Below are 26,052 nucleotides of genomic sequence, written 5' to 3'. Positions count from 1 at the left end.
TCAGTGAGAAGAACTTACAGGCAAACTATTGTTTGCGGAAGCGGGCTTATTTGTAGGACATACATGTTCTATATGTACGTTTACATCCAATGGTAGACCCAAAGGCACAAATGGACCAGCTGAAATGGGAAGAGGGTATCTTATTAATTAACTTGATGTTCATTTTGTGTGAAATTATTTATATTCTGCAAACAAGGAGATTAAAGAAGTTCCGGAAACTGCGAAGGAAATGACCCAAAGAACTGTCTCAATATCAGTCTTGCAACACTTCCCGTGAATTGGATACTATGCAATGATAAATTATTGTCGCGGCAGTACGACAGCTTCAGTCTCAAGCATTTCAATCAGACCCAAGACCCTAAGTTAAACGAGATACCAGCCTTTTGCAAGGAGGAGGTAAGCTAGTTTTTGTCTTTGTTTTTTGTTTGCTTGTTTGGGTTTTTTTATTGTTATTTTTATTTCTCAAGGCTCCTATGACATAACACAAACATTTGCAATGGGAAAAAAAGCTATATTAGATTGAGTTCATCTACCTCCAAGTGCAGATTTGAGGATGGTCTTAGCCAAAATTGTGATGACACATTATTATTTATGATTTATGATCTGAAGTTAAGGACAAATGTGAGCAAAGGGAGTGATCAGATTCCCAGCACTGCCTGCCAGGTCCAGGAAAAACATTAGCAATATTTTCCCTCGTGTGTTGGGCTGCCTTATTTGCTCTGACATCTATTTTGTGTATCCAGGAGAAATGTTGCTATCTCTTTCTTCTTTTAAAAAATAATCTAACTGGAAGCATTTGTATATTGTCTCCTGTACATGGGTTTGTGTTTGGTAAGTTGCAGATCTCTCCATAGAGTGAATCAGTTCTAGGAATAGCATGAATTGAATGTATATTTCAATGACTGATATGTATCCTGGCTTTTAATTTCATTTCAATACTTTAATAGTAAATGTTGCACATATATGGTGCTCTTAGCATCTCAAAGCAATTTATAAGCTTCCATTTACCCTCACAACACCTCTGTAAGGTAAGTATTATTATCCTTATTTTATAAATGGCATTGCTGTTTGAGCTAGAGAAGTCTGAATGCCATTGTACAAGGCACTGCTAAGCCCTCATTTGGAATTCTGTGTACAATTCTGGTTACCCATGTTCAAGAAAGAGGAATTCAACAGGTGCAGATCAGAGGAATGGCGAGCCTATCTTAGAAGGAGAGATTCCACTTGGCTTGTTTAGCCTATGAAAGCAAAGGCTGAGAGGGGATACGATTGCTTTCTGTAAATACTAGCCATCAGTAAATTTAGGATGGAAATTAGAAACATTATAACTAGGGCTGTTGAATAATCACAGTTAACTCATTCGATTAACTCAAAAAAATTAACCGCGCCCCGCTCACTCCGTCCCCCCTTCTCTCCATCGCTCTCTCTCCCCCCACACAAACACTCACTTTCACCAGGCTTGGATAGGGGTTTGGGGTTTGGGAGGGGGTGCAGGCTCTGGGCTGGGGCTGAGGGGTTCACAGTGTGGGAGGGGGCTTTGGTCTGAGCTTGGGGCAGAGTGCTGGGGTGGAGAAGAGGGTCTGGGGTGCTGGCTCTGGAAAGGGGCTCAGGGCTGGGGCTTGGGGTGCAGGAGAGCATTTGAGGTGCAGGAGGGGATATGGGGTGTTGGCTCCAGGATGGGGCTCAGGGCTGGGGTTTGGGGGGCGACCTCCTGCCGGGCAGCACTTAGCTCCGGTGGCTTCCAGTTGGTGGCATAGTGTGGCCCCATGCCGCTCCCGGAAGGGGCCAACGTGCCCCTGCAGCCCCTGGGGAGAAACGGGGGGGCACGTGGCTCCGTGTGCTGCCCCTGTCTGCAAGCACCACCCCTTCAGCTCCCATTGGCCACAGCTCCCCATTCCCAGCTAATGGGAGCTGCGGAGGCAGTGCTTGCAGGCAGGAGCAGTGTGCGGAGGGAGATCCCTGCCCCCGGGGCCCTGATAGCCGCTTCCAGGAGCGGCATGGGGCCGGGGCAGGCAATTAATTGCATGATTAACCATGATTAATTTTTTTAATCATTTGACAGCGCCTAATTATAACATCAGAAGAGAGAGGTTCTGGAACAGCCTCCCGATAGACGTAGTGGCGGCAAGAAACCTGAATGGTTTCAAAATGGAGTTTATTAATGGGATTATAGGCCAGAGTTGCCTGTGATAGCAGCAGACTGGACTTGATGACGCAGGAGGTCCCTTCCAGTTCTATGTTTTTATAGTCTTTTATATGCGTAAAACAGGCATGAGTGACTTGCCCAAGGTTGCACAGCTGGTCAGTGGCAGAACTAGGAATTAGAATCTAAAAGTAGGTCTTCTATCCCTTTCTCTCTCCACAGATGGTGCTCTCCCTTTAAAGACCTAATAAAAATAAATTTGTTGATATTTGCTCCCATATGAAAGCCAAGCTGATCCTACTTCCCCAGTGATAGTGGCCACAGTAATGATAATCCTCTTTACTTGAAAGTTGCATATAGGGCTATTGGAATCAGTTAATCACTATTGTACAATCTCACCAAAGGAGAACCGGAATCAATCTGGGGAAAATGGACACATCCATTCCAGCAGGATGTCACCTATTAAGAACTAACATTTCCAAGATCCTTTCCCATCTTAGCCTGGGTCTTGAGGGGAAGCTGAGATAAATTTGGATTATTATTTCCATATCACTGAATCCACCCCGTCCCTTTCATTCTACCAATAATGCTCGTCTCGATGCCCAGTTTGGACACTTTTCCCACAAGCATCTCCACATTTTCCTCTATGCCTTTCCCTATGCATGGAACACCTTTTCTTAACTGAAGTCCCTCCCGAAGACCCACTTCTATTGTAGTGCCAACAAGAAACTAACCAGCTGATTGTGGCAAGGTTGGGAGTTACCTGGGAAAAGTCAATATATTTTATACTAGTTTAAAAAAACCCAAATCTTGTTTTAACAAGAGTCCCCAATCAGAATATGGCCAATTACCACCTCACCACACTGCTTGGGTGGCGTACATCCTTCCCAGACCCTCCATCTTGCTGTTTGGTCCTCTTTGTTTTGTCTGCTTAAGAGTATAAATTCTCCTTTCGCTTAGCACATTGTGGGTGCTACTGAAAACATATAAATAATAATAGTAATAGGGTTTGTCTGCACTTAAAATGCTGCAGATTTGTACTGAAGCTTCGGCAAACTCTCACCCCAGCAGCTGTGCCCATATTGTTGCCACATAATGATGTCATGAGAATGATTCTGCAGTGTTTAAAAAGAGACGGTCTCGGCAATGGTCTGTCTGCACTGCAATAACAGTATATCTTGGCTGTCCCAACCTGGGTTTAACATGGCTTTGAAGAACAGTGGGTACAAAACTACTCTCCCTGAAATGCGTGGTGCCCTGTGGAAATGTTTAAGGTTCTAATATAGCTTGAGGACATGGCTATGGTTCTGTCAGCACTACAAAATTGTAATGAGTTGTTACCAGTTGTCATGAATCTACAGGGTATGTGCTATGCCCCAGACTTGAAGTAGTCTCCTGGGAGTACCTCTTCAGTGCCCCATAGCCCCAAGGAGTCCTCCAGGATAGGCCACACAGCCTCAACACCTCTGAGACCGGGCCTTCAGGCTCCACCCCTCCCGTTTCTCACCATGAGCTCTGAACAGAGAGTCTGACTAAGGTAGACATCTGTTCAGAGACATTTTATCCTCTTCAGGGATCAATGTCCTTCATTAAGTATTTAAAGCAACACCAGGCAGCCTTTTCAAAATGGGATGGGTTTTAATAGTCAACTGGAAAACAGTGTTGGGAAGTCCTTAGGCTAGCAAAGAGAGGCAAAGGTAAGACAGAGTTCATACTGGCTGAAGCCAGGGATCCACCAACCCTGTCGGCCCCAGAATCCCCCCCCCCCTTCTCTTTCTTTCTTTCTCTGTGTCCCTTTGAATGGGTTCTGAATGGCTCCTGTATAACAATCCCAAGCCTAATGGGGAGAGGCTTCCAGAGTATTCTCACTTTCATCACATTTCTCCTGAAATGGCTGTAAATTGTACTGTAGAAAGGCCTTAAGAAAAACAGTTCACAGAATAAAAAACTCATCTTTCCGTTTCCTTGATTTTGCAATGATTAACCTCCCCTGAGAGCAATTAAAATCTTATGTAAGAGAAGAACTTTTCTTATCATGAGCAAAAATGCCAGTAATTAGTGTTGTTTCTTTGTACTGTAATTGTTTTTCTAAGGAGAAAATCTCCTTTAACAGCAAAACAGGTACTGAAGGAAAGAAAAGTTTTCTCCTCCTAGAACAATAATACTCAGACTTCAGTAGTTCAGGAGCCAAATTAATGATCAGCATTACTCAAAAGAGCCACAGTTCTGTGAATTCATTGTTTCATTTACTGTAGTACAATATATTCATATTTAATCAGTATGACAGGGGAAATATATATATATATATATATATATAAATCACAGCAAAATGATTGACCAAGTATTATTTTCATCAAATACAATTGGTTAAAAACATAGTAAAATCATCCTGATTGGTTAATAACTTAGATTGGTTAATAATTAAATCACATTGTGTTTTAATATCATGTGCTGCAGAGAGATGCAGGAGACACATTAAAGAGCCATTAGCGGCTCGCGAGCCTCAGTCTGAGTATCGGTGTCTTCGAGGAAATTCAGTTTCATATGAAAAGAGAGAAATAATGGAGCTCTTGTTTAGTATTCCATAATTAGCCACTTTGAACCAAATTTAGATGTGAGTCTAACTGACTCTTAGGGAGTCTAAGCAGGTGTAACGTGGGTCTGCTCAGTGTTGTTACACAAACTTAGACTTGCACCTACTAGTCAACATGTTATTAACACTCTCTAATACATTACCTCTCGATCTGGCCCACTGAGTCTAAGGCACTAAAGTCTTACGCATGAACTTAATTTCACTGGGACTACTCATGCAGGTGGAGTTAAGCAGATGTGTGAATCTTTGCAGGATCAAAGCCATAGCAAGAGTAGAAGAGGGGTCAGAAAAGAGAGATGTAGCAGAATAATGAGGGGATGAAAGAAGGCTGTAAGATAAGTGGAGGTGTGATCTACTTCTACCCTCCTACTAAAGTGCAAAAATAACTCTTTCAAAATTAAACAGTCTGGAGAACACAGTGAAATTTTTGTCTCTCTCGCTCGCTCGCTCTCTCTCTTTTTTTTTTTTTTTTTTACTAAATTTGGACTAGAACTTAAATCTGAAATTCAAATCCAGTTTATACCCAGCAACCCCATTAAAAATATAAACCTCCAAACCTCAAAATGTATTAATTACTGGATATCAGGCAAAATAGCTACTTGTCATTTACCAGTAGTTACTTAGAATTGCTCAGAATTGTTTAATATTTGTTAAAAATTACTCTGTTTCTAATTATTAACTCCCAGCAAACGTATTAGTGATAGCCTAGAATAATTTGATCACTAATAAATGACAAGAAAATTGTTTTACTGAGGATTAGTAATATAAACCTAAGTCATTTCTAACAGGTACTGAGTAACTCCAGATAATTTTTCTTGGGAATTACCTAGTGATTTTTAAGTAGTGAATTCTGATTTGTACTAAATCAATCACTTCTTGCAAATCTGCAAATATCAAGAATGATTAAGTGAACACAAGTAAGAAATACTTTATAAAGAAAAAGGAATTGTGTAGGACCTCAGAGTACAGAGGCAATGCGGTGGCCCTGAGCACAGATAGCTAGGGATGTGGGGTGAGACAGTTATCTGGGGGAGAGTGCCCTCTTCCTCCCCAAATTTGTGTGACAAAGATTCAAAGGTTACAACAGGCCACATCTGTAGCAGCTTGCCTGACTCTTGCTTCCATTCTTTGAAGTTCCCCTTAGGGAGGATCTGAGAGCAGTGGGGAAGCCAGCAGGAGCAGTGCTGCCAAAAGCCATCAGAAAGCTGGAGATTGGGGAGGGCAGAATGGTGGAGGCAAGAGACCTCCATGGGGATGGCCTCTGTCTCAGCAGACCCTCTGAGATTGGTGGGGAGCTGAGGCACTTGCAGCTCCTGAGGAGAGATCATCTCCACTCATCCCCCATGGAATCAATCCAAGAAAATTTAATGCAGCAACACATGGATTCTTGGTCTGATTAGAACAGAGAAACTGCTGAACTGAATTTCCTCAGATAGTTTGTTCCTTAGATTTCACAAAGATTTACAAAAATTGACAATGTTTGAACAGTTGTTCAGGAATTCTAGAGATTTCTGTATGTAAAGTTCCTGATTGGGACCTTTGGGACAAATGTATTGTTTTCATTTGCACATGGTCCAAGCATAGAAAATTTCAGCTCTAGAGTATTTTGTAAGAGAAAGTGCTAAGGAACTGAAAAGGGGGATTTCTAATGGAAGGGATAAATCAGTGAAGTCAGTGACAAATAGCAATATAATTAATTTCACCATCCATGGGTGGAGGAGCCATACCAAAAATTAAGCACTGTAGAAAGGGGATTTTTTAATAAAAAAAGAGGAAGCTAGTCAAAAAGTCCCTAAAGTCAAAAGTGAAAAAGTGAAAATCCTTAGATCTAGTATGGAGGTTATTTATTTAACAAAGACAAAGGCAACTCCGAATGGTCCTAAACAAAAAAGGAAGCAGGTAGATTAAAAAAATATGGCAGGATACAAGATTTTATTTCTCCACACAAATTTCCTTCAGAAAATAGAAATGCATCCAAATGAAGTCAGTTGAAAGCACTATGACAGGTAAAAAGTAAAATGGTATTAAGTGGGCTAAGCCGGATTTTAAATAGCAGATAGGTAAAGACATTAAAAAAATAAGAAATAATTTAAATGTGTCAAAAGCAGGATGTCTGTGAATGAATTGGTGTGTCCACTCAACTACCAGGGAGTAAAGGGAGTGATTAAGGAGGAAAAGGGCATTGCAAAGAAACAAAATTATTTCTTTGCACCATTCTTCACCAGAAAGGACCATGAGGGGACATTTACTCTTTATAAGTAATAAAGATTAATAATAAAAAAGAGCCACCATGGCTTAACAACCATGTAAAAGAAGCAGTGAGAGATAAAAAGACTTCCTTTAAAAAGTGGAAGTCAAATCCTAGTGAGGCAAATAGAAAGGAGCACAAACACTGCCAACTTAAGTGCAAGAGTGTAATAAGAAAAGCCAAAGAGGAGTTTGAAGAACGGCTAGCCAAAAACTCCAAAGGTAATAACAAAATGTTTTTTAAGTACATCAGAAGCAGGAAGCCTGCTAAACAACCAGTGGGGCCCCTTGACGATGAAAATACAAAAGGAGCGCTTAAAGATGATAAAGTCATTGCGGAGAAACTAAATGGATTCTTTGCTTCAGTCTTCACGGCTGAGGATGTTAGGGAGATTCCCAAACCTGAGCTGGCTTTTGTAGGTGACAAATCTGAGGAACTGTCACAGATTGAAGTATCACTAGAGGAGGTTTTGGAATTAATTGATAAACTCAACATTAACAAGTCACCGGGACCAGATGGCATTCACCCAAGAGTTCTGAAAGAACTCAAATGTGAAGTTGCGGAACTATTAACTAAGGTTTGTAACCTGTCCTTTAAATCGGCTTCGGTACCCAATGACTGGAAGTTAGCTAATGTAACGCCAATATTTAAAAAGGGCTTTAGGGGTGATCCCGGCAATTACAGACCGGTAAGTCTAACGTCGGTACCGGGCAAATTAGTTGAAACAATAGTAAAGAACAAAATTGTCAGACACATAGAAAAACATAAACTCTTGAGCAATAGTCAACATGGTTTCTGTAAAGGGAAATTGTGTCTTACTAATCTATTAGAGTTCTTTGAAGGGGTCAACAAACATGTGGACAAGGGGGATCCGGTGGACATAGTGTACTTAGATTTCCAGAAAGCCTTTGACAAGGTCCCTCACCAAAGGCTCTTACGTAAATTAAGCTGTCATGGGATAAAAGGGAAGGTCCTTTCATGGATTGAGAACTGGTTAAAGGACAGGGAACAAAGGGTAGGAATTAATGGTAAATTCTCAGAATGGAGAGGGGTAACTAGTGGTGTTCCCCAAGGGTCAGTCCTAGGACCAATCCTATTCAATTTATTCATAAATGATCTGGAGAAAGGGGTAAACAGTGAGGTGGCAAAGTTTGCAGATGATACTAAACTACTCAAGATAGTTAAGACCAAAACAGATTGTGAAGAACTTCAAAAAGATCTCACAAAACTAAGTGATTGGGCAGCAAAATGGCAAATGAAATTTAATGTGGATAAATGTAAAGTAATGCACATTGGAAAAAATAACCCCAACTATACATAAAACATGATGGGGGCTAATTTAGCTACAACGAGTCAGGAAAAAGATCTTGGCGTCATCGTGGATAGTTCTCTAAAGATGTCCACGCAGTGTGCAGAGGCGGTCAAAAAAGCAAACAGGATGTTAGGAATCATTAAAAAGGGGATAGAGAATAAGACTGAGAATATATTATTGCCCTTATATAAATCCATGGTACGCCCACATCTCGAATACTGTGTACAGATGTGGTCTCCTCACCTCAAAAAAGATATTCTAGCACTAGAAAAGGTTCAGAAAAGAGCAACTAAAATGATTAAGGGTTTAGAGAGGGTCCCATATGAGGAAAGATTAAAGAGGCTAGGACTCTTCAGTTTGGAAAAGAGAAGACTAAGGGGGGACATGATAGAGGTATATAAAATCATGAGTGATGTTGAGAAAGTGGATAAGGAAAAGTTATTTACTTATTCCCATAATACAAGAACTAGGGGTCACCAAATGAAATTAATAGGCAGCAGGTTTAAAACAAATAAAAGGAAGTTCTTCTTCACGCAGCGCATAGTCAACTTGTGGAACTCCTTACCTGAGGACGTTGTGAAGGCTAGGACTATAACAATGTTTAAAAGGGGACTGGATAAATTCATGGTGGCTAAGTCCATAAATGGCTATTAGCCAGGATGGGTAAGAATGGTGTCCCTAGCCTCTGTTCGTCAGAGGATGGAGATGGATGGCAGGAGAGAGATCACTTGATCATTGCCTGTTAGGTTCACTCCCTCTGGGGCACCTGGCATTGGCCACTGTCGGTAGACAGATACTGGGCTAGATGGACCTTTGGTCTGACCCAGTACGGCCTTTCTTATGTTCTTATGTTCTTAAGATGAGATACTGAAAGAGGCTGAGGTGTAAAAAGAGACGGTGCTGGAACAAATTGATAAACTGAGGAGCAATAAGTCATCAGGATGAGAGGGTATACACCCAAGAGTAAGAATGAAGTGGCTGGGAGGCTAATGAGTATGCAATCGCTCATTAAAATTTGCTATTATACTAGAGGGCACCACTCTTTGAAATATAGTACTAAGGGAGATATAAGGAATTCTAAATTGGGAAATCTCACTTCAGTCCCAGGTAAATCGGTTAAAATTAAAAACAGAATTAAAATATACCTGTATGAACATGTTACGTTCAAAGGACCAGCTTCTGAAAAAGGAATATCATGCCTCTCTGATTTACTATAATGTTTTCAGCATGTCAACAGAAGTAATAAAGAAGCAGCAGATGGCATAATACATTTGGACCTTCAAAAAGCCTGTGACAAAGTCCCTCGCAAAAGACTCTTAAAGTAACTAAAGTGTCCAAGGTTAGGATTGAGTATTCCTGGATCAACAACCAAGAGGCAAGAAACAAAGTAGGAAAACATTGTCTGACAAGTTACGGTTACATGCTAGGACTAGTATTCTTTAATATGTTTAATAACATTCTGGAAAAGAGGATGAACAATGAGGTGACCACATTTGAAAGTGGCACAAAATTCTTTAGGTTAGTCAGGACAGAGAGAAGGGTCAGGAACCTCCTGTCAGGGACATTCAGGACAGCATGGCAGCAGATGAAGCTCACTGCAGCAAATGCAAGATAATACACGTTGGAAGGAATAATAATAATAATCTCAGCTCCTCATTTCTGAGTTCAAAATGAACTATAACCACTGTGGATAGTCCTTTGCTCAATATGCATCAATGGTCAAAAAAGCAAACCAAATGTAAGGACATAAAAGTAAAGGGAAAGAAAATGATACTGAAAATATTATAATGCATTTATATAAACCAATAATATGCCATCACTTGGAAAACTGTGTTCAGTTCCAATCACCTTCTCTCAAAAGAAATAGACAGATTCAAAGAATTGCTGCAAATATAATCAGAGCCATGAAAAGATTCCCATATAAGGAGAGATTGAAAAGACTAGGAATGTTTCAAGTAGACAGGAAATGAATAAGAGGCAATATGAAATAATGGATGGCATCAAGAATAATAATATCTAATGTTAGAGAGCTTTTCCTTCACCCCATCCCCCGGTTCTTGTCACGCAAGCAGAAGACCAGAAGCCCCAAATGCAGGCAATGCGATGTGTATTGGGTTTAGTTCCAAGCAAGCACATATAACTCTGATGCCACAGAGTTTTGTTTCCCAGTGTCCTGTTCCCAGCTCTGATGCCGCAGAGCATTTACCCCGTGTCCCCCTTCCCAGCTCTGACACTGCAGAGCCTTGCTATGTCCCTGTTCCCCATTGCCACCCCCACTCCCTATTCCCTATTCCTTCTTCTTAGCAGGCCCAAACATACCTGCAATGCATGCCCACAGTCCCACACCTTACAATTTATGGTCATGTTCCATTTTGGAAGGTCTTGGGTCTGGGTCTTCGTCCCACCTCTTTTGTACCCCATGGGAGGCGTAAGGAGTGAGGTTGTGCTTTGGCCAATGCCTGGCCTTTCTTTGGCTTTTAGTGTGTCTTATACCTGCGTGCTCTTGCCCCTCCTAACTGGTTGCTTGACCTTGACTGGAGAGAGGACCCAGGCAGCCTTCCAGTGTATGCTCATATATTACACTCCTACCATACCCTGTAAGACTTTAGTTCCATCTCTTATCTCTTTCACCCTTTCTGCTTGAGGGCAGATGTAACACACTGTCTTTGTCTTTTGTTTACACATATTAGGACATAAGATATAAGGGTATCAAAAAGTCAAACCCAAAATTCTATCTCAGGCTGACAAACAAGCCTATGTGCTAACACCTAACTATTATTTAAATGCTTTTAATCTATAGCTCTCAGAAGGTTTTACAAAGGAAATAAGTAGATGGGCCCTGTTGCCATAATATCTGAGCACCTCACAATCTTTAATGTATTTATCCTCACCACACCACAGCGAGGTAGCGCAGTGCTGTTATCCGCTTCGTACGGAAGGGGAACTGAGGGAAAGAGGACCAGATCCACAAAAGGATTTAGGCATCTAACTCCTACTTTAGGTGACTAAGTCCAAAATTTAGGCACCACAGAAATCCTCAAAACTGCTACTCAGCTGCCACCTAACTCTGGAGGTGCCTAAAGTTGTTCAGTGCCAAAATTTCTGCTGTTAAAGTCCCCAAGGTGCCTAAATTTCTGTCTCTGGCTGTGCACATCACTGCCTCAATACTGATGGCCAGTGCCTAGCTCACGCCTGCATAATCCTCAGACCAGGTGAAACTAGGCAATGTGCCACCTACCTCGCCTGCGGGGCCCAACCAGTAGGCATGCTTTAAGCCATACAGAGAAGCTAAGGGAGGAAGGAGGCAGCAGTGGCCTTCCTTATAAACTTTAGTCCAGTGGTTAGAACACTCACCTGGGATGTGGAAGCCCCTGGTTCAGTTCCACCCTTAGAAAAGAACTGCTTTGAACTTGGGCTTTCTACCCCTCAGATGCATGCCCCAACCACTAGACTGTGGGATAGTTTCTTGTGAGGCTCTCTCAATCTCTCTTGTTGAAGCTGTTCCACTTTATATTACATAATTAAAACATGAAATAGACACTGGGTGAGAGAGTTTGTGACTGACTCTACAGCCAGTGATTAGGGCAGTCAGAGGAGAGGTGGGAAACCCAAAGTCAAATCCCTTCTCCACAGCAGGCAGAGGGAAGAACTGAACTGGGGTCTCCCATCTGAGTGTCTTAACTACAGGGCTAAAGGTTATAAGGCTACCACCACCTCTGTTTTGTGTAGAATTAGGAGGGCACTTCTGCCATTCTTGCAAGCAACAGCTTAGGTTCCTGACTCCAGGAGAAGGGTCCATGGCTGCACATCCCAAGCAGAGATAGGTGCTCCTCTCCAGCCTAGATTTAGGCACCTAACTCCCTGAAAGGGGCAGGGGTCAGGACACATCCCTCTCCTCTGCATCTGCTATTGGCTAGCTTTGACAGCTCAGTTCCTAGCATGCAGGCTTTCATGGATCCCATTCTTAGGCAGCTGGCTTCCTCATGCATTCTACAGAGAGCCTAGGTGCCTAAGCCAGGGATTGTGAATTCTACTGAGTAGCGAGGAACCACAATGCCTGTGTGCCTTGGGCCAGAGGGCCCAAGCAACCAGCCCAAAGTCACAGTGAGTCTGTGACAAAGAAGGGGCTTGAACCTCAGTCTCCCAAGTACCAGCATAATGCCTTAGCTACGGGGCATTGTTGCTGGTGTATACGTGTGATGTATTTAGCTGATTCTAGTGACTAATAAAAACAGTCTTTGATTCTGTCCTTAAAAGAAATCAAGCTTTACAGAAACCTAAGTGTGCTTTGGCATCTGTTTCTTCTCTTGTAGGTTTCATTCCTGTCTATTTCCAAGGAAAAAAGGATGGCTGCCACTCTAGGACTTATTTCCATGGGTTTTTGCATCATGTTATTTCCTACGTTGCATGCTGACATTGTGTATACAGAGTGTAAGTATAATACTTTAAGTGAATAATCTAAAGGACTGGGTTTAATTCATCTCACTCTAGGGATATTTGCCCGTCCAGTTACGCTATGTATTGTCATAGCAGGCGTGCTAAATACTAGCCTCTGCACCTGAAAACTTTGAAAAATATTATTGCATCCTCTCTGATATTAATTCATAAAACTTACAGCGAAGTCATCATCCTCACCCATTGCCAACTTGACGCTGAATCCCGGAAAACTAAAGCTGACTTGGGACAGCAGTGTCACTGTTACTGAATACAACTGTTCTATGCATGTAGGCGAGCGTGTCAAAAAGGGAAAGGTACGTTTTCTATTTACTTATTAACAGAAACAATTAACTGTAGTTTCTTTTCCTTTTATATACTTGATTTATTGAAGAAATGTATGTATCACTTGTAGTATCATAAAAGCCTAGAAAAGCCTAGGGTGCTCTGTATACAGCTTTGGTGAGATTATTATTGGTATATTGTGTCCAGTTCTGGTGTCACCACTTCAAAAGGATGCTGAAAATTGAAGAATTCAGGATAGAGCTACATGAATGATCTGAGGTCTGGGAAACCTGCTTTGCAGGAAAAGACTTAGAGTATGTCTATACTACAAATGTTAGTTGACCTATATTAGGTTGAGTTATAGCCACTGTAGTAAGTATAGTAATTATAGAGAGGAGGGATAGCTCAGGGGTTTGAATATTGGCTTGCTAAACCCAGGGCTGTGAGCTCAATCCTTGAGGGGCCCATTTAGGGAACTGGGGTAGAAAATCTGTCTGGGGATTAGCCCTGCTTTGAGCAGGGGGTTGGACTAAATGAGCTCCTGATGTCCCTTCTAGCCCTATGATTCTATGTCCACACTATCCTCCTTGAGTCCATGGTGTGTGTCCTCATGAGGAGCACTTCCACCAACCTAACAGAGGGAGTGTAGGGAACTGAGTCATTAATGAACTCTCTTTACTTAGCTTATAAAAGAGAAGATTAAGAGGTGACTTGATCAGTCTATACATACCTACTGGGGGAGAAGATGTCTAATAATATAGAGCTCATTCATTTAGTGGGCACCTTTCTTTGAAGCATCAGTTGCTGGCCAATCTCAGAGACAGGATATGGGACCAGATGGATAACTGGTCTGATCCAATACAGAAATTCCTAGCACACATTCTTGTGATCCACTGCATCTGGAAGATACAGCAAAAGCACAAAAGTCCTCCTGATGACAGCATACCTTGTTATAAAGGACTGTTTGGAGACAGTGGCTGCCAGAGGGCAACTTTATTTGTTCTACATCTTGCTGTTTCTCTGACGGGCCAGCAGCACTGTTGGCGTTAGTCTGTTTTTGAGAATCAGAGAATTTACTGAAATGTTTGCCTGAAACAAGGAGAAAAAGGTTTTGTTTAGAACTGCCTGGATAGCTTAGTGTGTGAAGCTTCCCTATGCTGGAATAAGCCATGTAGGGGAGTAGAAAGTCTGGAAAGATGCATTTGCAAAATTTCCTCCTTTCAGTTTGGCAGTGGGGTTTGCCCTCACATAGAAGTAGCTGGTGATTTGGCCAGATCCTCAGATACACACAGATCCCTGAGAATCCACTGGAGGGAAGGGGTGTCCAAGCAGAAGGCCCTTGCTTCCACACTGTCACACAACCCTTTCCTGCACAGCCCTGGCAGGCTGTAATCCACACAAATTACCAAATTTCATTTGGCTTGCTTGTGTTTGGCCAAGAGGGGATAGAATCTAATGGAGCATGGTTCCTACCCAAGCCTTGATCTCTCCTGCCCCTGCTGCAGTGCTGGAATCCTGAAGGGCCCCACAGACGAGCTTTGGGACTTAAGGGAAAGTGGCTGTAAAAGAATATATCAGATTTAAATAGTAGTTTTAGAAATACCCATTACAGTTTCATACACTCCATAGCTGTGAATGTGATTTCAGTGAGAGTGTTCAGAACAGAAGGATGGTCCAGGGGCTAGGGCACTAACCTTGTCTCTGCTCTGCCCCAGACTCTCTGTGTGACCTTGGTCAAGTAACTTAGTCTTTCTGTGCCTCAGTTCCCATCTACAAAATGGAAACAGTCACTAGCTTATGAGGCAATCAGATGCTACAGTGATGGGGGCCATACAGCTACCTAAGATGTCTAGTTACTGTAAGACTGATTCTGCCCAGGGGGAGGTCAAATCTCATGATGGGGAGCAGGCCACAGGGAATATAGCTCTTGCTGTGAATGTATGATGAACACAAGAGACTTCTATTTACATTTTAAAAAAAGAACAAACAAAACCTTATCTTTACAACTCTGAGTCAGGCCTGCTTCCATTCTACATTCAAATGGGAACTGCCTTCCCCATATACCAGGATGCATTTTCAACATTTCAGCTTCCTCGGTCACTGATTCTCATTTTTCAAGACTATGATCTCCAAGGGGATCGTAGCGCTGTTTTCTTGGGGTTCGAGAATTTTTCATTTAAAAATGATGGCATGTCTGTGTCACTCCAGTTTATTCTGATGTAACTCTGTTGGATGTAAAACTGCAGTAATATAGTGGTGAATTAAGGCCAACATTGCTAATCTTTCTGGCTGTGAAGAGAAGCTCCAGAATATAAATTGTTTCAATAATTGGATGTATTGATTTTTAATGTATATTGTTGCACAAATCTACAGACAGCAAATATTTATAATCGGGGTAAAAATCATATTCCCACCATCTTTAATTAGTCCCTATGTACTTTTTGGGACAACAACCAACTTTTGGAAGACTTTTGATCATGCATACAATAGTTTTGCAAATTCATGGGGACACCTGTACATCTATTAAATATTCAGGCTCAGAACCTTCCCCAGGAAGTCATTCACAGAGGGAATTCTCTGAATGCAGATCTACCCTTGCCTTTCCAGAAGAGAGGGGAGCTTGCTGCTACCATCATTTGATCCCTGCAAAAGCTTCTATACTCTTTGTTGAAGGAACTCCATGGAGTCTGGTGGGAGGGCAGGAGAGGAGAGGTTACTGGTTGCACTCCATGGCACCTCTCTTTGTAGATCCCCTAGACTTCCCTGCAGAAATATGGGAGGCAATTCATGCAGCTTGAACTGTGCCAACAAAGACCCTACCGCTGAAAACACTTACACCTTTGCTTAACTTTACACACTGTGAGACGTCCTACAGGTTTCAATGGACTTATGCTTGGACTTTTCCCATAGTTAGAACCAGTTGAAACTGGGAATGAAAAAACAAAGGATTAATTCAAATGCATGTTATTTTTCAGGTGTACAATAAAACCTGCACGTTTAGAATGAACAGTGCTGTGCCTATACATAAGGGGGCATTATTCCAAGTTGAAGCAATGGACAACCACATTTCATATTCAGCAAAAGCCAGATTCATTCCTCAAGGTAATGCATTACAGTTTGTGAAAGGTTTTGTCTAGCTACAAAATTTTGAGAAAAAACTCTCAGAATACATTTCATTCTAGAAGTTATCATTGATTTCATTTTTTATTACAAATGCATTTGCAAATCTGCTACAATGATGCCATTTTGTAACAAACTGTGGCCTCAATTGTGCTAGTGACATTGTGGCAGAGGAAGGGCCCACTTTTGCACAGTAACTTGCAGGATAGAACCATGTGTGTGTGATATGATTGCTTTTCTTATGTCAGTCTCTTAGGGCTGGTCCACACTAAGCCCCCAGTTTGAACTAAGATACGCAACTTCAGCTACGTGAATAACGTAGCTGAAGTCAAAGTATCTTAGTTCGAACTTAAAGGTACTTACCGCGGGTTCACATGCGGCAGGCAGGCTCCCTCGTCGACTCCGCCTACTCCTCTCGCGGAGCGGGATTATCGGCATAGACGGCGAGCACTTCCGGGATCGATTTATCGCGTCTAGACAAGACGTGATAAATCGATCTCAGAAGATCGATTGCTTGCCGCCGAACCAGCGGGTAAGTATAGACGTACCCTTAGAGAAAGTGGGGATTAAAATGGTGCGTAGCAAAATAAAACAGTGACCACATTAGGCGTCTTCACTCAAGCAATTTATAGCTAACATGAGCCTCATTCTGGCTGACTAATACAAACTGAGTCATATTGTTAATGGTTATGACAACTAGGTTTAATCACCATGGTTAAATGGAATGCAAAACTTTTCAAACTTCAAACTTCTATTGATGATACCTAAAATCATCAATAGAAGTTGCAGATGCTCAAATTATCTCTGGGTCGGACCCAGTGTGTGCAGAATTGTATCTGCTTGTACCAGTAGTTCACCTTCTTCTTCTTCTTCTTCTTCACAAAACCAATTGGTAATATATAAATACACATGTAACTTTCCTTGATTTCCAGGCATGAATGGAACATCTGTTGAAAATTTCTCCTGTGTGATTTACAACATTTCCTTCATGAATTGCACTTGGACGGCTGGCAGGAATGCTCCAGAAGATACCCGATATTTTCTTTTCTTTCAATACTCAAAGTAAAGAGTTTTCATTGGCTGAAAGAAGTTTTGAATTCAGATTTGACAGATGACATTTCTCATGTTTAACTGAAACATTTTGGTATATGCAGGGAAGAAGATGAACAAGAATGTCCACATTACATAAGAGATGCACTTGGAAGACCTATCGCATGCAGTTTTCAAGATGTGACAGACATTAAAGAGAGAGTTTACTTCCTGGTGAATGGGTCGAGCAACGAATCAGAGATTCAGTTTTATGATGTGTACATCACACTATATGAAATAGGTAAGGAAAAAGTTTCTGTTTAATTTCCATTTTTACTACAAGTAGAGAGTGAACCATTCTTCTCTGGGAGAAAGGCCTGCATTTGTTTCAGAGCTGTGCTCCAGAACATAAGCTTTTATCTTTCTTTTTAAAAAAACCTGTTTCTAGCCCTTATGGTTGCAAAGATATAATTCCAAATGTGAACTGATTCTTTATCAAAAGCTGATTCTTTAGCTAATGTAATAATGATTATTTTATTCTAGAAAAACTCACTCCTCCATTAAATATCACAGTAAACTGTTCTGAAGACCAAGGAGTGTGTATAGTGCGATGGAAACAGCCCCAGCTAAGCCATGTGAAATCAGATGCAGATCAGTGCTTTGAGTATCAAATTGACATTCGAAATAAGAAAACTAACGTAAGTGTAACTTTTCGAATGACTCTCACTACAAATATATATTTTCTGTTTATCAATCTATAATATATACACAAACATAAACCTCTCCTACACTAAAGTCACCTCTCCTTCCTCATCTGTCATGCAGTCCTTTTTAGATCCAGCCATTCCTGCATGCTACATAGTTTATTGCCTCATTTGCTAACCATGTCCCCATAACTGTCTTTCAGCACCTGCAACTGTCTGTGCCCACTCTCTTAACTACTTTTGTTTCTCACCAGCATTACACTTGCTTTTCCATCATTGCTAACCCTATCACAGCGATTACTTTTCTGAACTCAGATCCAACAGCATGCATCCACAGAAACAGTGGAGAGAACTAGACACTACAATTTGCTGTCCACTGGAACAGGTGAAAACCCCAGCTTACAATGCCATTCATTATCCTGGGATCTGAAAACAGCTTCTTAAAGCTTTTATCCCTAAGAGTGCAGGTCACTAGATGATTGATTCACTAATTTAACTCATCCCCACCTCCAAATATGTATTTGTGCAATGACAACCCGTACAATATTATAGGCAAGGCTGATAGCACCACCTATTATTAAGGTTGCCCGACACTTCCCGGTCTAAGACCTTGTTTTTGGTTACTTATAACTTTGCCAAACTTTAACTATTTGGGCTGAATTTTTCCATAGCAGGTATTAGCCAAAATAGTTCAGAACAAGACTAGAGAAAAATACAGTTTTTCAATATTAAAAGAATTCTAGCAATCTTTTCTTTGGAAACTCCAGGCCACCATTATTTGGACCAGGGACTTGACATTTGGCAGGGGGTGTCCTTTGTGTCAGGATGTGCCTTTTACCATCCCTGTGAAAATCTGCCCAGATTTGACCAGGGAGAAGCCTTTGAAAAATCACAGTTTGTACTTGCACAGTAGAGACTTGCTAAATTCTGGACTCACTGAGCATATCTGAGCCTCTCACAGCTCCTAATTTTGACTAGGCTGTGCATGTGTGCCATCCCCACAGAGCTGCTGAGCATGCTCAAGCGCAGGGCTATGAGGTTATGGCTGCTCCCGACTGCTCCAGGCAGGGTGGGACTGGACATTGGAACTGAGAGCTGGGCATCTGCCTTTCCTGTGCTCTCAGTGCACCCCTGCTGGTGCCCTGCCAATGTGGAGGAGGAAGAGGCCATCTGATTCAAATGCAGAGGCCACAAGAGCCCAACCTAAGGCATTGTAGGGGAGGCCTGGGGGAGTAGATTGGGACAAGGACCCTGCAGGGAGGAGACTGGGACTTGCTGTGCAAGGAGAGTCGGTCTCAGAGTCAGAGAGGAAACAGGTGGGGGGAAGAAAGAGAATAGGTGGGGGGAACTGAGACTGGATGAAAGGACACTGGGACTAGGAACCAATGGGGCAGAGAGAAGGAGGTTGTGGGCAGAGGAGAGACAAATCTGACAATGAGTTGGAGTGCAGGGTGAGAACTGGGACTGGCTGTGCAAAGAGACTGGGACAAGGAACCATGGGAGGTAAGAGTGGATGAGAAGCACAGGAATGAAGAATGGAACTGGGAACCATCAGGGATGGGGAATGTGAGTGTGTGGGTGACTAGAGGCTGCAGGGAGAGACAGACAGATCAGGGAGTCAGGAAAGGACCTGGGAATGGTTGGGCAAGGAGAAGACTGGGTCTGGGAGCAGGGCAGAAAACTAGGACTGGGTGTGGGGGAGTCTTGGAGTAGGAGTCTGGATGGGTGAGATTAGGACCTACTAGGCAAGGAGCCTGGGATTGGGATCACAAGCCTGAAGAGTGGAGACTGGGACTGACTAGGTGAGGAGAATGGGACTGGGATAAGTAGCCAGTGTTGGGGTCTGCAGGACTCGCATAGGTTAGAGGGGGAAGGGCAGAATGGGTCATGTTTGTGGGGAATGGGCAGAAGAGTCTTTGTCCACTAAAGAACACTCACCTCCAGAGCCTACAATGAAACTCAAGATCCCATAGTCTCCATATTCTTCTGCCATCAGCAACTGTCTGTGAAACTCACTGGTAAAGTGTCCCATCCCCTTCTAGTGCTGGTCTAGTAGTGATCAATAATTTAAGACTGTATCATAATGCATACTACAAAGGGGCCAAATTAAGTTTGCACAGGCACTTCAATTCTTGTGCTACCTAAATTTTGAGTGTTTGACTTTGTAAACATAAAGTTCTTTTAACACAGGTGTTTTGTGTGTAATTTCATATATGGCATTTGGCAGGGGGTGTCCTTTGTGTCAGGGATGTTCCTATGTGTTTATGCATTTCTATTATAAAGGCCGTGGTATAGACAACCTTTGACATTTTCAGTGCTTCACTCTGCACATTTAACATTCTTTTAAAGTAGCTTTTTGTATGGACTATACTTTTATTCCACTTGAGATCAATTGATCGTAAGAGTTTGTTCCAGGAGATAGGGATTTGCGCTAATTAACCAACCTTTTAATGCCTTCTGTATTCCACTGGTGTGATGCTAACTGTGCACTGGGTTACTACAACTAGCTGGGACTTGGAGAGAGGTGAAATCAAGGCTGTGATGTGACATTCATAAGCCCAAATTCAGCCCTGGGAAAAGAGGGTATAGCTCTCATTGATTCTGATGGGAATAGCTCAGGATTGAAGTTGATCAATGGGGTTTGCATCTCTATTAAACAGTAAAGCAAGTGGGTAAAAACTAAACAGTTCACTTAGGGAACTTAGATTGAAAGAGGGAAATCAAAGATGCCTGAAGGTAATCATTTAAATATAAAGGGCTCAGGGCTTCTCTACATTACAGACACTACAGCAGCACAGCTATGGAGCTGCAGTAGTGAAGACACTTCCTACAGCAACTGATGGGGATTTTCCATCACTGTAGTTGTCACCCCTCTGAGAGGTGGAGGCTAGCTTGACAGAAGAATTCTTCCATCAGCCTAGCCCGGTCTACACCAGAGATTAGGTCGAACTAACTACAGAACTTGGGAGTGTACTTTTTCACACACTGAGCGATATAGAAGATCAATCTAATTTTTCAGTGTAGACCAGCCCTCAGTACTTACTGAGGCAAAACTCCCATTGGTTTAAGGACTGGATGTTATATAAAAGGAACTCAGTGCCAGAGCATAAAAGGAAAATATGAACTAGAAGGGCAGAGTATCAGACCAAAGGATAATTATATAAAATTAAGGGAGGAATTTAATCCTGTTGAAAGTGAAATTTAGATCTTCAGCCTACCAGTCCTAGTACAGTGCACAGTAGAGAGGGCCAGTTGCTGTGCTCCAGCACAAGGATGAGCAGATTTAAGTTAAAAGAACAGGAGTACTTGTGGCACCTTAGAGACTAACAAATTTATTAGAGCATAAGCTTTCGTGGGCTACAACCCACTTCTTCAGATGCATATAGAGTGAAACATATATTGAGGAGATATATATACACACACATACAGAGAGCATGAACAGATGGGAGTTGTCTTACCAACTCTGAGAGGCCAATTAAGTAAGAGAAAAAAAAATTTTGAAGTGATAATCAAGATGGCTCAGTACAGACAGTTTGATAAGAAGCAAGTGTGAAAATACTTACAAGGGGAGATAGATTCAATGTTTGTAATGGCTCAGCCATTCCCAGTCTTTATTTAATCCTGTGTTGATTGTGTCTAGTTTGCATATCAATTCCAGCTCAGCAGTCTCTCGTTGGAGTCTGTTTTTGAAGTTTTTCTGTTTTAAGATAGCCACCCGCAGGTCTGTCATTGAATGGCCAGACAGGTTAAAGTGTTCTCCCACTGGTTTTTGAGTATTATGATTCCTGATGTCAGATTTGTGTCCATTAATTCTTTTGCGTAGAGACTGTCCGGTTTGGCCAATGTACATGGCAGAGGGGCATTGCTGGCACATGATGGCATATATCACATTGGTAGATGTGCAGGTGAACGAGCCCCTGATGGTATGGCTGATGTGATTAGGCCCTATGATGATGTCACTTGAATAGATATGTGGACAGAGTTGGCATCGGGCTTTGTTACAAGGATAGGTTCCTGGGTCAGTGTTTTTGTTCAGTGATGTGTGGTTGCTGGTGAGTATTTGCTTTAGGTTGGGGGGTTGTCTGTAAGCGAGGACAGGTCTGTCTCCCAAGATCTGTGAGAGTAAAGGATCATCTTTCAGGATAGGTTGTAGATCTCTGATGATGCGCTGGAGAGGTTTTAGTTGGGGGCTGAAGGTGACAGCTAGTGGTGTTCTGTTATTTTCTTTGTTGGCCCTGTCTTGTAGGAGGTGATTTCTGGGTACTCGTCTGGCTCTGTCAATCTGTTTTTTCACTTCAGCAGGTGGGTATTGTAGTTTTAAGAATGCTTGATAGAGATCTTGTAGGTGCTTGTCTCTATCTGAGGGATTGGAGCAAATGCGGTTATATCTTAGAGCTGAGCCATTACAAACATTGAATCTATCTCCCCTTGTAAGTATTTTCACACTTGCTTCTTATCAAACTGTCTGTACTGAGCCATCTTGATTATCACTTCAAAAGTTTTTTTTCTCTTACTTAATTGGCCTCTCAGAGTTGGTAAGACAACTCCCATCTGTTCATGCTCTCTGTATGTGTGTGTATATATATCTCCTCAATATATGTTTCACTCTATATGCATCCGAAGAAGTGGGTTGTAGCCCACGAAAGCTTATGCTCTAATAAATTTGTTAGTCTCTAAGGTGCCACAAGTACTCCTGTTCTTTTTGCGGATACAGACTAACACGGCTGCTACTCTGAAACCTGTCAGATTTAAGTTACTTTATCTTTGAAATAATGAAATAAAATGACCACATGATGGCAGCCTAGAATCCTAAATGAGAGAGCTTTTGTTATGCTATGCTTCAGCATGACTGTTTCTAAGTACTGTCTGATTTTAACTGTTTCCTTGTAAAGAGAGACCCAGATTAAAACCTTAGATCCAGTCATCCTCCAACTTTAGGGAGGTTTGGATCTGTCTCTGAACTTTGCAGCTTGGGCCCATCTCCATTTCTTGGGTCTCCTTGAAGACTGCATTCTTTCTCTCGGGCAACATCTTGCCAGTCTCTGGCAACCTTCCTCTTTCCACAATGCAATGGCCTCTGGCAGCATCCCTCACTTTCCTAAGAGTTAGCTGGTCTGCCTGGACCCTGTTAGGTCAACACTCCCACTCTGCTTCTCCTTCCTCCATTCCCCCACCCACCCACGCAGAACATATTTCAAAGACCCTTCCTTGAAGTCAGTGCTGAAACAGCATCATTAAGTCAAGGTATCCTCATCCACTTCTAGGAAAAAGCAAAAACTACAACCTAATCTTCAAAGTCCTTACTTCTAAGACTGCAATGGTGGACCATTGTATCCCAGTGTCCCTAAAATCAGAGAGCTTCCTCTATGCCAGCATGGACTCACATCAGCACCTCTCAAGTCTCTTTTATGACCTTCCACACCAGTAGGTCAGTGGATTCCACCGGCGCCAGAAATGGGAGGGCCATTCCCCCCCAACACACACACTTTTAAAAAAAGAATCATAAGCACAGAATTTCTTTTTCACCGCAGAATAATAGATTCTGCTGGGGAGGCGCTGCAATTACACCTTTTGCCCCCCAGGAGTTGCTGTGGCACCAGAAGAGAGGGCAGCTGGCTCACCACCAGAGCAGCCAGTCGTGAAGAGGAAGGGGGCACTTTGGTCTTGGCCCCTTTACTTCTACAAAGATTCCAGCACCCTTGGACTCCACCCATTGGCTTTTCCTTCCACCAATGTTAGAGCCTTTTTCTCCCTTGCTCTCTCTACCAGGTTAGAAAGCCAGTACCTTGTTCCCTCAATATTAGCAGTTAAATCTGAATTACATTTATAGGTTTGTGGGGGGAACAAGCTCCCTGGACTCCCCCTGAGTCCCACTTTCCCATCATTTACCCCCTCTTCTCCCCATTTGGCAGCCTTTGGGCAATCTCTCTGCAGCCTCATGTTCTTATGCCTACCACCCACAAGCTGAAGTTTGGCTCCTGTTCTTCCCTTCCCTTTACAAGAGGGGAAGCTCTGGCTGGAACAAGGATCAGCCTCTCAGGCGTCCCCTAGAGAGTCAGCTCTAAGGGCTCAGTCTCTCAGAATCTATTGCCCTGTCATGGGGTTTACCTTCTACCCTTCTTCCTGGGGCGTATTGCTTTACCATCAGTCAGGGCGGCTTCGGGAGCTGTGCATCTTGCGGCTGTCTCCTCCTCGGCTGGACTCCCTTTGTTGCCAACAGTCCCTGGCTGGAGCAACCTTCTTCCTTTTTACTGTCCCTTCCTGTGGTAGGTTTCCCTCCTTTAAGCTCCTCCCACTCCAGGCTGAACAAGCCTTGCAGGTGTGTCTTGTTAGCATGGAACAGGCACAGAGGAGATAATTAGCCTCTTCCATACCAGGGTGAGGGCATGTCCCTTCACATACCCTACCCCTCAAGATGGGAAAAACATTTGGGGTTGAGTTGTCTCCAACCCTGATCTGTGAAAAGAAATCTGCGTGAGCATGGTCCGTTCCCACCCAGTATCAGAAACTATAAGATTGAATGAGGGTTCGTATCCCTGATGGACTGGACCCAGCATAGGGGCACATGATCAGTGATCAGGGAAAAGGGGCTGTGCAACGGGTAATACCTGAGGGCTTCTACTGCCCATTGGATAGTGAATGCATCCTTTTCAATAATGGAGTACTACTTTTCCCTTGTGAACTGCTTCCTACTTAGGTAAAGGTCCTGGTGTTCTCCCCCTTCAAAGTCTTGTGAAAGGATGGCACTGAGACTGACGTCCTAGGCATCAGGGTGGAATATGAATTCCCCAGAAAAAAAGCAGGGCTGAAGAGCATGGTTCCCTGACATAGTCATGTTTTCAGTTCTCTGAATGCTTTCTTGCACTTCCCATCCCAATGGATTTTCTTAGGGTTGTTGCCTTTTATGAAGTCCATAAGTGGGGCTGCAATTGAGGCTAAGCCGGGGATATACCACTAGTAATATCCTGCCAGGGCAAGAAAATGTCTGACTTGCCTCTTTGTCTGGGGGACAGGACATGCCTACACGTTATCAACCACTAGTTTTGCCAGGCCACCTCCTATGCCTTATCCCAGATAGGTCACTTCACTCACAGCCACCTTACATTTTGCCAGGTTGGCTCTAAGTCATACCTCCTATAATGCTTTTAACACTTCCTATAAATGCTGTAAGTGGTCTTCCCAGGTGGTACTGTAGACGATATTGATGATGAATGCCTGTGGTGGGCCTGGCGCCGCACCACACCTTTGTGACAGAGGTGGGATGGGGTGTCGGAACCTTGCCACTCCCAAGTTCACATGCTCGCCTCTCTGTGGGTGGCCCGATGCGGCCTAATGGCCCCTCTCCACACAATCACCTGTTGGGCAGGGTAGTGTTCCCTAACGGCCAGAGTCCATATAAATCTCTCCCCGCATTGGAGCGGTGTGGCCCAATGGCCAGAGTCCATATAACTCTTTCCTCACAGGTGGGGTAGTACAGCCTAGTGGCCTGAATCCACGTAACTCACCCCAAGTGTCAGGGAAGTGTGGCCCAATGGCCCAAGTCCATATAACTCCCCACTTGCAGGCGGGGTAGTACAGCCTAGCGGCCAGAGTCCACAAACTCGCCCCAAGTGTCAGGGTAGTGTGGCCCAATGGCCCGAGTCCACATAACTCCCCCCCTCACTGGCGGGGTAGTACAGCCTAGTGGCCAGAGTCCATGTAAGTCACCCCAAGTGTCAGGGCAGTGTGGCCAAATGGCCAGGGTCCATATAAATCATTCCCAGCGTTGGAGCAGTGCGACCCAATGGCCAGCATCTATATAATCACCCCCATCAGACAGGGTAGCATGGCCTAGCAGCCAGAGTCCATATGATTCCCATGGTGTGGGGGGTGGGGTTGTAGGGGGACCCGGACCCGCCCTCTCCACTGGGTCCCGACCCAGGGCCCTGGTAGTGGCAAGTTCCCCTTGCCACCAGCTCGGCAGGGATCCACCCGAAAGACACCGAGTGTCTGTGCGGCTCTAATGCCGTTTTCCTCTAAAGTTCCCCTGGGTCTGTCAAACCAGACAGAATTGATCAGTTTGGCAAAGCAGCTCCATCTGCTGTGCACCTAGGCAGAGTACATGTGTCTATGAAAACATAGTTTGCTCCTGAAGTCTTTTCCTCTGTGCATCACTACATGTCCGGGGAGAACTCACTCAGACCA

General features: G+C 43.1%; 1 protein-coding gene across 2 annotated transcripts in view; it reads left to right on the top strand.

Moving 5' to 3' along the window:
* The first annotated feature begins 286 nt into the window (after positions 1-286).
* The window catches only part of LOC135883852 (granulocyte-macrophage colony-stimulating factor receptor subunit alpha-like), a 37,598-nt gene continuing 11,832 nt past the window's right edge, over positions 287-26,052 (top strand). For both annotated transcript variants that reach the window (XM_065411124.1, XM_065411115.1), the window contains exons 1-7: positions 287-396; positions 12,610-12,727; positions 12,914-13,047; positions 15,991-16,117; positions 17,068-17,197; positions 17,290-17,465; positions 17,708-17,862. In XM_065411124.1, coding sequence (XP_065267196.1) covers positions 12,643-12,727; positions 12,914-13,047; positions 15,991-16,117; positions 17,068-17,197; positions 17,290-17,465; positions 17,708-17,862 — 807 coding nt within the window. In that variant the 5' untranslated portion in view covers positions 287-396; positions 12,610-12,642. The remainder of the gene's footprint in view (positions 397-12,609; positions 12,728-12,913; positions 13,048-15,990; positions 16,118-17,067; positions 17,198-17,289; positions 17,466-17,707; positions 17,863-26,052) is intronic.

Source organism: Emys orbicularis, chromosome 1 (assembly GCF_028017835.1).
Source record: "Emys orbicularis isolate rEmyOrb1 chromosome 1, rEmyOrb1.hap1, whole genome shotgun sequence".
NCBI classification, from domain to species: Eukaryota; Metazoa; Chordata; order Testudines; family Emydidae; genus Emys; species Emys orbicularis.
Note: the sequence above shows the minus strand (reverse complement) of the source record. Positions and strands in the feature narration are given on the sequence as shown.